Source organism: Akebia trifoliata, chromosome 16, assembly GCF_017979445.1.
Source record: "Akebia trifoliata isolate Shusen 1 chromosome 16, ASM1797944v1, whole genome shotgun sequence".
NCBI lineage: Eukaryota > Viridiplantae > Streptophyta > Magnoliopsida > Ranunculales > Lardizabalaceae > Akebia > Akebia trifoliata.
The window spans coordinates 1149678-1165001 of record NC_141390.1 but is presented as its reverse complement, the minus strand read 5'-3'; the positions used below and the strand labels follow the sequence as shown (position 1 = coordinate 1165001).

Sequence of the window (15324 nt, the reverse complement as noted above, 5' to 3'; positions counted from 1 at the left end):
ATGTCGTTAAAGGTTAAAAAACTAATAAAACCCGTCGAATATAAACAACAGCTTTAGTCTGTCGTTTTTTCTGCATTATTTAGTCGTTTTTACTTGTTTGTGATGTAGTGTTATCATTAGTCTAAATATTTACTAACAAAAATATTTAGAGGCATGGGGTTAATTTTGTGGCACGCCCCAATCAAAGACAAGAATTTTACCAAAATTTGATGTAGGCTTGCTACTTCAAAGTTTACTTGGGTGAGTTGATTCTAAAGAGTTTAAAGCAATGTAAAAAACCAGAGACACCGAAACGAACCAATGGTTCAACCGTACGAGCATGAATCAATTATTAAATTACAAAAAATTATTTTTATTCGGATTTCTTCATTAAATTAAATTTAAGACTCTGTTGATTGAAAGAAAATAGAAAATGTCACAAAAATCTTTAATGTTTCTGCATTTTTTCATTGATTCATGAATGAGTTCAGAAATTCTAAATATATATATATATATATATATATATATATATATATATATATATATATATAGGGCATGCCATGAAGAAAAGTTTAACTATACAGTAAAAAAACAAAACACCTTTAATGGAAAAACAGTCCAACGGAAGTTTCGTAAGAGTTTCATTCCGTTTGAAATTAAACAATTATTAAAAAGATGATGGTAAGAGGATATGCGAATTACTCTCTAGTGGGGGGGGGGGCATTATAGTTCAAGTTGACCACAAGGTCTTTGAGATTCAGAGATGCAGGGTGAAGAACAACCGAGCACTCAGAATAGTGGAGAAAAGAGATAAAGGTGGGTCGAAGCTTGTGCTGTTTGAACAAGAAAGGCTATGGTTGGCACAAACACTGGAGGAGGCCAAGAGCTGGGAAACAGACAGAGTGTTCTGGAAGAAATCGACGGTTAGGGGACACTGTAAGATGGCTAGAGGATATGCGAATGAGTATGGTCGATTTTTAAAAATCTCGGAATATTCAGGACAAGGTTGGTACCCCTCTCTTTTGATCCCGGAAGGAGATGAAGGTGCAGGCTGGGGTAACCTCGGCCAAGCATTGAGTAGAGGATTAGAAATTGACGAAAGCCCTTGGAGGAGAAAGGTAGGTGGTAGCTTTGTGCCTGGTAAAAGAACAAACGCTCTTCAGAAACAACCAACTATTAACACTGACTTTGGCACAACAGAAAAGTTCGGTGTATGGAAGTGGGCGTTCATTTGTGAAATAGGGGAGAAATTGATTTGCTGGGAAGAAGTGGAGAGGGTGGTCAACTCCATAGTCCCGAATTCTAGAAAACTTGTACTGAAACCGTGCGGGCCTAATAAGAGAGTATTTGTTGTGTCTCAGAAGGAAAGAGTTCGACGTCTTCAAAAATATTAAACATATCAAAGTCCAGGGTGTTGTGGTTAGCTTGAGAACATGGTTTGCTAACTTTAATGGCATTACAGGAAAGTGGTCACAGGCTGGAACATGGGTATACATCTTTGGGCTGCCGTTCCATAGGTGGGAAGCGAAGTCCTTTATTCTCATTGGTGGCATGTTAGGGGGTCTCTTGGAAGTTAAGGAGTGTACTCGATCCTTGGTAGATCTCACTATAGCTAGCATCAAGGTAAGATGGAGGGCGATGGATATCCCCAGATGGATCAAAATTCCAGCAAGGAATGCAATGTTGACAATGGGCATCAATTTGTCTGGAGATAGGGAGAATGGGCTGGAGAAGATGATGCCGAGCATTAGTAAAAATGGTGTGTGTTTAGCAGGACAAACAGTGTCAGACTGTTTTAATGCACCTTCAGATAACAATACAGTGACAATGACCAACCCGGATGGAATCAAATCAGGCCTGTCAGATACTAGGAAGGGGAAGATGGTTGCACTTGAGTGTGGGCCAAGCAAGAGTTCTGCCTCAAACAAGCCCTATGTTGGGTTGGCAAAGACAGTAAGGGTCAGCATCATAGGTGCAGCAGCTGTTGAGTCGAGCCAGCTGGGTGGTCTAGTCTTAGAATCGGCACAAGTTAACATGAATAGCGTCCAGGCTCTATGCCCATTGGATCAAGTAATTGGGCCAGAAAGCCCACTGACTTTTAGACTTAATGCACAGCCCGAGAGTAAGGAGGGGCAAACCGTTGGACTAGGCGGTAATTCAAATACGTGGAACGAACAAGTCTCATGGGTAATGGACCGTTCGGTTGGGCCTGGCAGCCCACCAAAGAATGTAACCGTAGCACAGGCCAAGAGTGATGAGAATGATGAAGGTATTCTCCATGGCCCACTACGTTCAATGGGTAATCTACAGCACGGTCACGAGGTAGGCCAAATGTCCACCCAAGCAAGCCCAGCGGTAATAGAGGAACACAGGCCTTGCCGTGAGACGGCCCAAATACCTATCCTAGACGGACCAACACACTTAAAGGTATGTTTTCAATCCGGTCTTGAGCTAGCCCAAGTAGATGGCCCAGATGTTTGTTTGATTACAGGAGATAACTGCGTAGACTTAACAGAAAAGCATCTGGCCAACAATAATGCCAGTGAGTCGGTAGGAATGGAATTCGTATGCCATGGATTTCTCGAAAGAGAACTTATTCAGGACATGTTGAAGCTGGATGTTGGCGGGGTTGGTGATCCGGATAAGGTGGCTTGTCAGGAGGATAAGGCAGAGATAATATCAACTCCTGAGAGAGCTGTGGTATAGATGCAAGAGGAGACAATGGGGTGTAATCAGTTATTTAGGGGTAGATCTCAGTCAGAAGGGCCTGAGGTGGTGCAACAGGGATCGATAGATGATTAGAGGCGGGAAGAACAAAGTGTTTTAGCTCAAGGAGGTTTTTTACAGTTATTACAGGCTGTCGAAGGATCGAAGCTCAGGAAAGACGGTTGCGGTAGTGGAGAGTTGGCTCTTGAAAGTGAACATCTGAGTTCTGTTACAGAAAATGTATCACAAGTGGAAACTGTATCTGAAACGGGTACCACCACCTTAGTCATGGCAAAAGGAATGGAGAGCTCGTGGTATTGGGGAAGGAATAAATCAAAGAATCAGATAGTAGAAGTTCTAGCCGACTGGATTATTCGCAATTTGAGAGAGATTAGTTGGGTTACTGGGATATTTAATGAAGGACACACAGAAGGTGATGGCATCCTGTTTGAACTGGCTCTTCTGAAACGGAACAAGATTGGGGACTGCTATGATACAGTGATTAGTGAGGATGATCCGTTAGATATGGAACAAGCTACTATACGGGACAAGGTGGAAGTAATTCTCAGTACAGAGGAAGAGCACGAAAAGTCAGGACAGCAAGGGTGTTTGTGTAAAAGGAAAGGAGTTGAGATGGTGGACGAAAATAAAGTAAAGAAGGTAAAAGTCATATTAGTTAAAGAAGTCCAGGAATTGCACAAGGCAGGGGTTTTGGCCAAGGTGGGCCCGTCCTTAATCTTAAGAAGCGGGAGAAAACTTAAGGTTACTAATGACGATTAAACTTCTCTCTTGGAATGTGCACGGGCTCAACAGCAGAACCAAAAGGGCGTCGGTCAAGGCAATAATCAAGGCACAAAAATCACACATTCTAACACTACAAGAAACTAAATTGAACCAGGTGGATAGGGAGGTAGTGCGTAATATGTGGGGAGGGAGGAACTTGGGATGGAAGTATATTACAGCAAATGGGACAGCAGGGGGTGTTTGGGTGGTATGGGAAAAGAAATTGATCGAGGTGGAAGACTACTAAGTGGGAGCTTTTTCTGTTTCTATATTTTGTCGATGTAAAAGAAAGGTAGATAGTTGGGTGTTCTCGGGAGTGTACGATCCTACTAGAGAGTGGGAGCGAAAGCAGTTCTAGGAAGAGTTGGATGACGTAGGCAGATACTAGAATAGTCCGTGGTGTTTGGGCGGGGATTTTAACGTCATTAGGTTTACTTACGATAAACAAGGAGGATCAAGGATAACAACTAGAATGAGGAAATTTGGTGACTACGTGAGTCGGAATAATTTAATGGACATCCCACTCCAAGGTAGAAGTTTCACTTGGTCTAACCAACAAGCTATACCAACCCTTAACAGACTGGACAGATTTTTGGTCTCAGATGATTGGACATCATTTTTCTGCCAAGTCTCTCAAACGACTATTCCGAATCCAGTATCTGATCATTGCCCTATTCAGTTGGTAGCAGAGCCATTTAACAGAGGCCCCATCCCGTTCCATTTTGAAATGATGTGGCTGAAGCACCTTAACTTCAAGGAGTTGGTAACCGAATGGTGGAGGAGTTTTTATTTTGTAGGAACAGTAGGGGAGGTGTTCAGAAAGAAGTTGAAGGCCTTAAAGAAGGCATTGAAAGAATGGAACAAGGAATCCTTCGGTAGGGTGGATGCGTAGAGAAAGGATATCCTTTCGAGAATTGAAGACCTAGACTGTAAGGAAGAGACGTGTCTGATTCCGACAATTGACAGGATAACGAGAGAGAACCTTTGTGAGAAATATCAATGGTTGACTCTTTTGGAAGAGATCAGTTGGAAGCAGAAATCCAAAATTAGATGGCTTAAAGAAGGGGACGGTAACACAAATTTTTTTCACTGTATGGCCAATGCCCGAGATAGAAACAAAAACATTACAAGGTTGCGTGTGAATGGGGAGTGGCTAGAAGGGGAAGAAGCGGTTGCCAAGGGGATAGTAGCTTTCTACTCGAAACTGTATACAGATGGAGCTGGTGAGAGACCAGTACCGGATTTGTTACAGTTTAATAGAATCTCTGAGTTATAACGCGAATGGCTGGAAAGACTCGTGGAAGAGGATGAGGTTTGGGAGGTTATCTCAAGCATGAAGAGTGATAAGTCTCCGGGACCAAATGGTTTTCCTGTAGAGTTCTACAAAACTTGTTGGGAGGTAATTAAGTGTGACTTCACCGCCTTAATAGAGGAATTCTTTAGATATGGCATATTGGATTGCGATTCCAATTGTACTTTCATCGCTCTAATTCCAAAGGTGGCGGGAACTGAGGATATTAAGGACCTGAGACCCATCAGTTTAGTGAATACTAGCTACAAAGTCATCACGAGCATCCTTGCCAGAAGATTGAAAGGGGTCATCCAAGGGCTAATAGGGAGCAGTCAGAGTGCGTTCGTCAAAGGGAGACAGATTCTGGACGGAGTTTTAATAGCAAATGAGTGCATAAATTCTAGACTGAAATCTGGTAAAGCACGGGTGGTGTGTAAAGTGGATTTTGAGAAGGCATATGATCACGTCAATTGGAATTTTTTGGCTTATATGTTGGGGAGGATGGGCTTTGGTAGGAAATGGATCACTTGGGTTATGGCATGTGTGACTTCCCCATCTTACTCGGTTTTGGTGAACGGATCGTCTCACGGATTCTTTAGAGGCACGAGAGGTCTAAGACAAGGGGATCTTATATCACCCTTCTTATTCATCATAGTGATAGAAGCCTTTGGTAAGATGATGGAAAGAGGGGTTGCAAATGGTTCTGTCTCAGGATTCTCAGTAGGGGCAGGCTCGATTGTTATTTCACATCTCCAATTCGCAGATGATACCTTAATCTTCTTGGATGACTCCATAGAGCAGACAAGGAGGTTAGGCGGGCTGTTTTGTTGCTTCGAAGCGATGTCAACTATTCCAGTCAACATGAGGAAAAGTAAGGTCCTTCCGATCAGTTTGGTCAAATGTGTAAGTCTCTTGGCAGCATCGTTGGGATGGCAAGTGGGAAGCTTACCGTCTACCTACTTGGGGATGCCTCTAGGGGCCCCTTATAGGAGGGTGGCGATTTGGGATCCTATAGTGGAGAGAGTAGAAAGGAAACTAGCTATGTGGCAAGCCAATTACCTTTCGAAGGGAAGTAAATTGACTTTGATAAAAAGTGTTCTTTCTAGCATTCCAATATATTTTCTATCTCTTCTCTCATTGCCTTGAAGTGTAGAACTAAGGTTAGACAAGCTGTTTCATAATTTTCTATGGCATGACAAAGTTGGGAATAGAAAACATCATCTCATCAATTGGAAACAGGTTTGCTCATCTAAGAAGCATGGTGGCATCGGTGTTAGGAGACTCGGGGAAATGAATGTGGCCTAGAAAGGAAAGTGGTTGTGGAAGTTTGGGAACAAAGGGGGTAGCCTATGGAGACAAGTCATAGAAAGCAAATACAAAACGAGCCAGATGGGATGGGAAAGCAGATCAACAAGACAACCACATAGGTGTGGGCTGTGGAAGGATATCATGAAGATCATCCCACTGTTCAACACGAGAATAAAGTTCAGGGTGGGTATAGGCAACCGAGTGAGGTTTTGGGAGGACACATGTGAAAGCGCCCTCGATCCGCGGGGTGCGCGGATCCGCTTTTGACCCTTGAGGTTTGGGAGTCGCCACCTAGTTATTACGGTCTAGGAACCGATCAATGACTCTAAATGGATAAAAACTAATCTAAAACCAATAAAACTGAATTCGGGGATCATGTTACGGGATTGGAAGGTGTTAGGCACCAATCCCGCCCGGCCAAAGCCGGTCTCTACTAAATTCCCAAGTAAATTACATTGCTAAAACCTAGATGAAAATAGAAAAAAAAATACCTTTCCGATGCAAGGATTTTATTCCCTCAGATCTGACAAAAAGAGCTCCTTGTACCGTTGGCAATCGGGACATGTGACTGTGTGGCTTACAATAGGACAAAGGCTCAGGTCACTCCAGCATGGGTGCATCAATATGTCTCTCAGAATCACCTGATTAGACGGTATTGATGCCCCAGTTCGATATACCCTAAGGTACGTGACTGGAGTTGTGGGTTTCATGAATGACGTCGCATCTCCGAAGAGACCGGGCCACGCACTAGTGCCACGTTGGCTAAATGGGACGTGTAAGTGAGTAAAGCGGTAAACGTGCATGTGGTGTGTGCAAAGTAGGGTGGGGTGTGCCCGGGGCCTTTTCAAACAAATGGGCCCATGGCCCAATCAAACCAATCAAGAGAGGATATTAAATCATACAAGTGCAAGCAAACATCGATCAGGAACATACTCATATGGTTTAATTCAAGCTTTAAACGTGCACATCTCTAGCATTCATCAATTAGCAAATCAATTAATAAATAAGGGCCTATAATAATTAATTAGATCTAATCATCGCAATAGGCACAATTTTTATAATTTTTAAAGTCCAATCAATGATCACTTTTAGGTGATCCAAAATAAATCGAGATTCCAATAGGTGTTACATTGATGATAGAATGACAATGGTTGAGATGAGCTCACTCTCAAGAACATTAACTGTGCCAACATTAGATAAATTCAGATTTTCAGTGAATTGGGAAAATACAATCTGAACTTGCATCGATGATATCTAAGGCTCTCGATAACGAAATCGAGTGAACTCAAGTTCTAAATTAATCTACTCGATGAGATCTACATTTTAGTAATAGGTGTCCAGACTTAGTTCTCACCAGAATGTTCTGTAAAAACGTTTTAACGTTGCTGTCCCAACTTTCATTCAGAAAAAATTCCAGATTTACAGATTGAACTTGCATCGATGATATCTAAGGCTTCCGATAACGAAATTGAGTGAACTCAAGTTCTAAATTAATCTAGTCGATGAGATTTACGTTTCATTAAAGGTTCCCAGATTTAATTCTCACTAGAATGTTCTGTAAAAAACTTTTAACGTTGCTGTCCCAACTTTCATTCAGAAATAATTCTAGATTTACATATTGAACTTGCATCGATGATATCTAAGGCTTCCGATAACGAAATTGAGTGAACTCAGATTCTAAATTAATCTACTCGACGAGATCTATGTTTTATTAAGAGGCTCTCAGACTTAATTTTTAGTAGAATATTCTCTAAAAAAATTTTAACGTTGCTATCCCAACTTTCATTCAGAAATAATTCCAGATTTACAGATTGAACTTGCATCGATGATATTTAAGGCTTCCGATAACGAAATTGAGTGAACTCAGATTCTAAATTAATCTACTCGACGAGATCTATGTTTTATTAAGAGGCTCTCAGACTTAATTCTTACTAGAATATTCTCTAAAAACGTTTTAATATTTCTGTCCAACCTTCATCATTCCATCAATTTGAATCTTTCATTATTTATGGGTCATCAAAAGTGATCCTTAATTGAAAAAAAAAATGCAATACCCAAAATCATCTACAATCGAGACAAAAAAAATAAATAAACAGAAAAAATAAATAAAATAAATCCAACTAAATAATAAAAAAAAAACTAGGTCATCTTGGCAATGCTCCCATACTTGGGGTTTTTCAAGTTTGATCCTCAATAGTCCCCAGCGGAGTCGCCACTGAAAGCGCCCTTGATCCGCGGGGTGCGCGGATCCGCTTTTGACTCTTGAGGTTTGGGAGTCGCCACCTAGTTATTACGGTCTAGGAACCGATCAATGACTCTAAATGGATAAAAACTAATCTAAAACCAATAAAACTGAATTCGGGGATCATGTTACGGGATTGGAAGGTGTTAGGCACCAATCCCGCTCGGCCAAAGCCGGTCTCTACTAAATTCCCAAGTAAATTACATTGCTAAAACCTAGATGAAAATAGAAAAAAAAAAATACCTTTCCGATGCAAGGACTTTATTCCCTCAGATCTGACAAAAAGAGCTCCTTGTACCGTGCTCCCTTGCTTCGTTCTATTTCCGGATTTGACTTCGGATCTCCGAGGTAAGGTATCTCCTTGTTTTTGAATCTGAACTCTTCAAGTTCGTTGCGGATTTGGGGGTGTTTTTAGAAGGCTTTTGGGTGTTTTCTAGACTAAAATTGAAGGAGGGATGTTAGCTAAGGAGTTGGGGCTCCAAAACTAGGGTTTATGGGGGGCTAGGGGAGCTTCTAGACCTACTTCTCCTAGGGTTTATCATTTGATACGAAAATAGGGTGTGAGCACCTCTATTTATAGATATTTTTTAGGGTTGATTTGGATAGAGTTAGTGTTTAATTAGAGATCTTTTAATTAGAGTTGTGTTTTAGTTAAAATTGTTTTAGGTAGAATTGTGTTTTAATTAGAATTGTTTTAGGTAGAATTTTTTTTAAGTTAGAACTCTATTAGATAGAGTTATTATTTAATTAGAGTTCTATTATGACTTTTGGTCTTATTTGATTGACTTTTAATGTTTTGACTTTAGTCTTAATTGATTGACTTTTAATATCTTGACTTCAGTCTTGCTTAATTGACTTTAATTTTGACTTCAGTCTCACTTGATTGACTTTAATACCTTGACTTCAGTCTTGCTTGATTTACTTTTAATTTTTGGAGAACCCCCTTCCATTATTTCTTTAATTCTTTGGACCCCCAAATGGAGGGGTCCTTAAAGAAATATCCCACGAACCCTCAACAATTTTGCCTGAGAGTCCGATTAATCGATTTTTTAGGTTCGAATTTTTAAATTAATTCATTAATGTTTCACTTTAATTATTTAATGTTTTATTTATTAATTTCGAATTTTTTAATTATGAAAATTGTGAAATTACCGTTTTGCCCCCGGAGAGGACTTTTCACGTTTTAAGTCGGTTTTTAATGTTCTAGGATGTTTTAGAATCGATTTTTCGTAAGGAATTCAATGGAAATGTTGGTTTGTATCATTTATGAAAATTTTTATGTGAAATGATTGTGAACTTTATGAGGGGCATTTTCGTAATTTTATCAAATTCTATTAAAATTGGTGAAATGATTTATTTGGTTCCGATTTGTTATTTTATGTGTTCGAGAGAGTTTTCCTAAGCGTAACGTAGGCTCTAGGGTTGTTTTGATGTCAGGGGTATTTTGGTAATTTGATCAATTTTTAGTGATTTTTATCGTGAAGCTTCTTTTTGGTCTGCAAGATGATGATTTCTATGTTTCTGGGGTTGTGTTTTCCTAGCGTAGCGTGGTTTCTAAGGTTTTGTCAGTTCGAGATACCTCATCCGGATTTCTGAAACATATCTGGTAACAAAATAAAGTAACGGAATACACATCCATCATTGGGAATCATTGCGATCGGGTTGACGAGTTGATTAATCAGGCGAGTGCAAAAATGGGGTGTCTACAACATGGTGTGGCAATCGGCCTCTAATGGAGGTCTTCCGAACCTTATATTCCATATCCTCGAAGAAAGGGCAAGCAATCACTTCCGTTCGTCGACTTATGAGGGGAGAGTGTGCATAGGATCTTGGCTTTCGAAGGGACATTAATGACTTAGATCTTCAAGAAGTTGGTAGATTAGTGGACTACGCGTCTAGTTTCGTGCTACGTAGGGGAAGGGAAGATGAGAGAATATGGTCGGAAAGCAATGATGGAAGATTTACGGTACGCTCATTCTACCAATCCTTGTGCAATTATGGGGATTCGATATTTTCCCATGCTTCAATCTAGGGCCCAAAAGTACCAAGTAAAGTCGCCTTCTTCACTTGGACGGCGGTTTTAGAAAGGATACAAACAACGGACTTGTTGATACTGCGAGGATGGTGCGGGGCGAGTTGTTGTGTGCTTTGTATGGATAATGGGGAATCATCGGATCATCTTCTAATCCACTGCAAGTTCTCACATGACATTTGGACGCATTTTCTTAAGTTATTTGGGATATCAACTTGCCTACCGGAGTCAGTTAAGGACATCTTCATGGGATGGTCGTCAATTGGACACCCGTTTAGTGGCACAAAAAGGTTGTTGTGGACTATTACTCTCTTTGCAATTTGTTTGGGGGGTGTGGTTTGAAAGGAATAGACGCATTTTCGAAGGAAAACAGAAGGACTGTCTACAAACGATTATGTCTATCTTGGGTCTTTTCTTTCGTTGGTCCAAAGTGTATAAGGAACTTAGGGGATTTTTTTTTAAGGATTTTGTGTATAAGTGGGATAGGATTTGTTGCTATATGCGTGAGTAGTGCTGTAATGTAAAAACTATCCAAGTTGGTCATCTCGACTGACTTGGTTTTGTTATTCGAATACAATACTATTTATCAAAAAAAAAAAGTTATTATTTCAAATTGATCCAACCATATTAAACCTCGATTGAACCATGATTTGACCATTTGACCAAATTTTAGGTTTTTAAAATACTGATTTAAAGAATTCGATCCACTTTACCACACAAAAGAAATAATCAAGAGTTTTGTTTGTTGCAACAAAAAAAAATGGATGCAGACTCCTTGAGAAGCACGTCCTATCTCTCATATTTTAAAATCAATAAAATATAGTTCTTTTATAAATCCAAAGCATCTACAGTTCTTGAACTTATAGAGTCTGATTCAGTGTGCCACATGGGGTAATCAGATTATCACCATTTTTTGTTTTATTTAACAAAAAGAAACTTCATTAAACTATCCGTACTTATTGCCACGACCACCTTCATCGGAGATAAAGATACCGGAGATCAAGTAGATCACCACTCCGACATGCAAAAAATGTGTGAAAATTACATTTTTGCCCCTCTATTTTTAAGTAGAAAAAGGGTAAATCAAGCAAAATAAATTTAGTTTCTTACCAGTGAGTGACACTGTTTTGGGCAAATAATACACCTTTTTCAAATGAAAAAATAGTCGACATAGACCTCCATAGTGTCCGAAGCATATCTTAAAAAATTTGGTCATCATCCTACGTTAAGTGGTTAATGCATTCTTCAATTTGAATGACATTACTCGAAGTAGAACATTCCTTGTTCTTTGGTAAATGCTGATTTCTATTGATTTTATAATACCAACGAGATCTAGTTATATATATCGAATGCTCATACATTAATAACAACCTTTACTTGTCGGTTGATTCTTAATAAGGGAAAATTATCTTTCAGATTTATTTTACTTGGGATAGTATACTCAACGCAAATCCCTTACTTTTCCATCCTTCTTTTGTACCACAATAATGTTTGCTATCCCTTGGCAGATACCTTCCCGAATGAATCTGATTCTAAGCAAGTTTCTGATTTCCTTAGTAACTGTTGGAGCTATGCCACCTCAATGAGTATTTGAGTTACAAAATCAGCACTTATAGCTTTGAATTGAAATAAGAACAACCTATATCTTGCTATGCATTATCAATATCTCATTAACATTTTTTTTATAGCATGGAATCACGTTTACCAAATTTAATCGTCAATAAATATTATATAACAGAGAAAATTAGAAATGGAGAAAATCAGGGAAGATCCCTGTTAAAACCCCAAATTTTTGTACCTACTTGAATGAATCTAGATACATGGTTTATTAGGCGTGATACACAATTCTTGAGCATTAAATACCAAGCCTTTCATTCATTACAATAGAAAATTACAAGATCTTTAAACAATAACAGATCCTCTATTACAAACACGAAATGTTAAAATATAACTAGGGTCTTTGTCACATCATTGCATCTTCTACTCCAAATCCATGGCTTCCACCTCTTCCTCATCTTTTGACGTAAAATGTCAGTAAGTAGTGAACCCTAAACAACAGATAATCCACATTTCCAAATTACAAGTTCTAATTTAACTATTTTGTTGTATTACCTATACATTCCAGTACATATGATACATTCAACACATTATACAAGAAGAAATTATTCTAACTAATTCTAAATCAAATAGAAAAAAGATATACCTTTATTGTCTTTAGAATCACATGAAGTTCAAGCATGCTCTTGAATTTCACAATCTTCAACTACCTGAAGAACAATATGTGTGGCTGCATTGCTTTCCAATTGTTCAATATGGTGAGCACCTCTGGATTGACCATGAGGGGTTATCAAGCTAGTGATACCAGTTCCGATAGGAAATGACCAATGAACTTTGTCCTCAAATGCTGCAACCTTGCTTAGTAATTTCAAGGCAAACCTTGCTCTTTCTTCGCTTTGTGCATTGGGGCTCTCAACAATATGCTTGAGTATGGCATGTGAGAGTTGAGAGAAGAAAAACTGTAACATGTCCACAAATAATTGTTCGATGTGACCGTATAACTCGTCGATTGATGCGCTCGGTCGGCACTTGATGATAAATTCATTGATGGCATGTACATCATCACGTACAACAAAATTTATCATATCTGGTTCCAATGGTATTTCTTCGATAGTCCCAAGGGTATCATTTAATACTTTCAATTGAGATTGAGATTGAAACCCTCCATCCATAGATCTCATAACAACTTCAGAACAATGTTTCTTTACTGAAGATTTAATGCATTTGTTTTTCTTCCACATATATTTTGCCATCATCCATTTAGCTTTGTTACGGAGATTTCCAGCACTCATTGTCTCGTCGATGAAATAAATGATTTCGAAGGCTTCATCTAGGGTGTGAACTAGAGAAGTACTGAGGGAATCCGGAAGTGAAACAATGGCCATTCTTACAAGGAGCACAACTGAAAGACAAGATATTCGGTTCTCTGATGAAACTTGAAGCTTGTTAGTAAGTGACTCTTCAGATGGAGTAATTTTGCAAAAGAGTTGTAACAAATGAGTGGGAGAACCAATTTTATATTTCTCGATCAACCTGTTCACTTCCTCCTCACTTTTCTTCTGTATCCACCTGATCAATCCGCTTCCAAACAAATAGAGTTCTTCTTGTCTCACTAAATCTGTGGCTTCACCATTTCTTTGTTTACTAAAGCATTTTTTACTGCCTCTCATCACATATGTTACCAACAAAGTCACGCAAAAAGGCAATAGAACTACAAATATAGTCTCTAATAACCAAACAATAACGCCAAAATTCATATTCACAATCAGCCTTAAGGCTTTTAACCTTGCTATAATAAGGATATAATTTTCATTTGGCCCACTTACGCCACGATCTTCTTCAAAGTCTGTGTTGCTTGCCACAGTAAGCCATCTAAACCCAATTGCTATACAACCTATCGTTATTGTAAGACACTGAGTGACAACCACCATCCATATTGACCATTTATAATCCGAAACTCCAGAACCAAAATCCATCGTATTGTTAAGAATGAGGGATCTAATTGCAGCTTGTGACAGAACCACCGTGCAAAGTATGGGAATCACGCCCATAGTCATACCAGGTACAGTATCACTGATAAACAATTGAGGGTTGTGTCCATAACTAGACACATAAAACAATTTCATTCGATTAATCATACATTCGTTCTCCAAACTTCGTGGGTCACCCTTTTCAAGTTGTTCTTTAACATCATCAAGGTAAATATCAGAACTAAAATGAAGTCTAAAAGTAGAATCCCATAATGCAAGTAGCAAAAGCACCATACAAGACAGGATTATGATATGTTCTACAATGAACGCAAAGATGACCCTAGTAGCCATTTGTATAGCAACATTGACAACAACGGCTATTACATAGATGGTCAGGGAGGCCATGTTGGAAAGACGTTCATAGTGACTCTGGGATCCAACTGAAGGGAAGAAAAACCCCATGGAGATGCATATGAAGACAGTGCCAGTAAGTTTAGATAGTTGATCGTGAGCAGAAGGCATGGAAGTGGTGAGATCTACAGGGAGTTTTGTAGCTATTGCAAGTAGTGTGAGGGTAAGGGAATTAAGTGAGAAGAATCGACATGGTATCCATGGCTTCCTAGAACGCAGTCTATACAACAGATCAAAAATCATAAATAGAAAACATACTGAGGTGGCCGCAGCTGTATATAAGCCAATCAAAGGAATTGGAGAAGAATAATTGTGATCATCCGATGTTACATTCAAACCTGAATGATTCTCCATTTGCCTTTCTTTCGGTTGAACAAGCAAGTCGTCGTCTTCTTCTTCTTCTTCTTCTTTTTGTTGCCTTTATTGTTTGGATGTATTTTGGTCCATATGAATTGTTTATTATGTAAATTTCTATTTAATAAATGTCATTAACGCGTCCTAAGAACCTTTCTGCTCACTGCGTTTTTGTCAATATTAGATATTAATCCTCATGTTTTCAAACTGATGTCATTCCCCTTGACCTTGGTCTTGTATCACAGAGAAAAAGAAGATGACGTAAATGACCTTGTTTTCAACCATAAGTCAAAATCTTCTTATTTTTTACCTAGAAAATATGTCGTTTTCAAGCTTAACACCAAGAAGGTCCAACGTTTTTAACTTATTCAACCTCTTCTTCAATCTATTATCTTTTAACGCGTTCGAAAATATCATTTATTTTTCTACGGAAATCTATTCTCCTCCATCAAAAATCGTAATCTTGATCTTGATGTTTGAAAGAGATAGAATCTTCAATTTTCTTATCCTCGATATCTTGTAGAAACCCTTGATTTTTTTTACCCAAAAGTCCATATAACTTTCGCTTTTCCAAAAGTCTGTCTTGTTCTCGTGGTTTGAAGATTGAAAAAGATGGGATCTTAAGTTTCAGCCTAAAGTAGAAGAAGAGAATGAAAAACTTCACGTTGAGGTTTGAAGATGACTGGTTTTG

At 38.9% G+C, this 15324-nt stretch overlaps 2 protein-coding genes across 2 annotated transcripts; one reads left to right on the top strand and one right to left on the bottom strand.

Moving 5' to 3' along the window:
• Nucleotides 1-3940: 3940 nt before the first annotated feature.
• On the top strand, nt 3941-4360 carry LOC147382166 (uncharacterized). Its single transcript, XM_086428400.1, has one exon. It carries the CDS (start codon nt 3941-3943, stop codon nt 4358-4360), a length of 420 nt encoding a protein of 139 aa, XP_086284526.1.
• Nucleotides 4361-12147: 7787 nt separating this feature from the next.
• Nucleotides 12148-14689, bottom strand: LOC147382165 (uncharacterized). The gene is made up of 2 exons (XM_086428777.1): nt 12545-14689; nt 12148-12356 (listed from the first exon to the last, which is right to left on the bottom strand). The coding sequence occupies exon 1, from the start codon at nt 14631-14633 to the stop codon at nt 12573-12575; it is 2061 nt and encodes a 686-aa protein (XP_086284903.1). The 5' UTR covers nt 14634-14689; the 3' UTR covers nt 12148-12356; nt 12545-12572.
• Between the last annotated feature and the right edge of the window lie 635 nt (nt 14690-15324).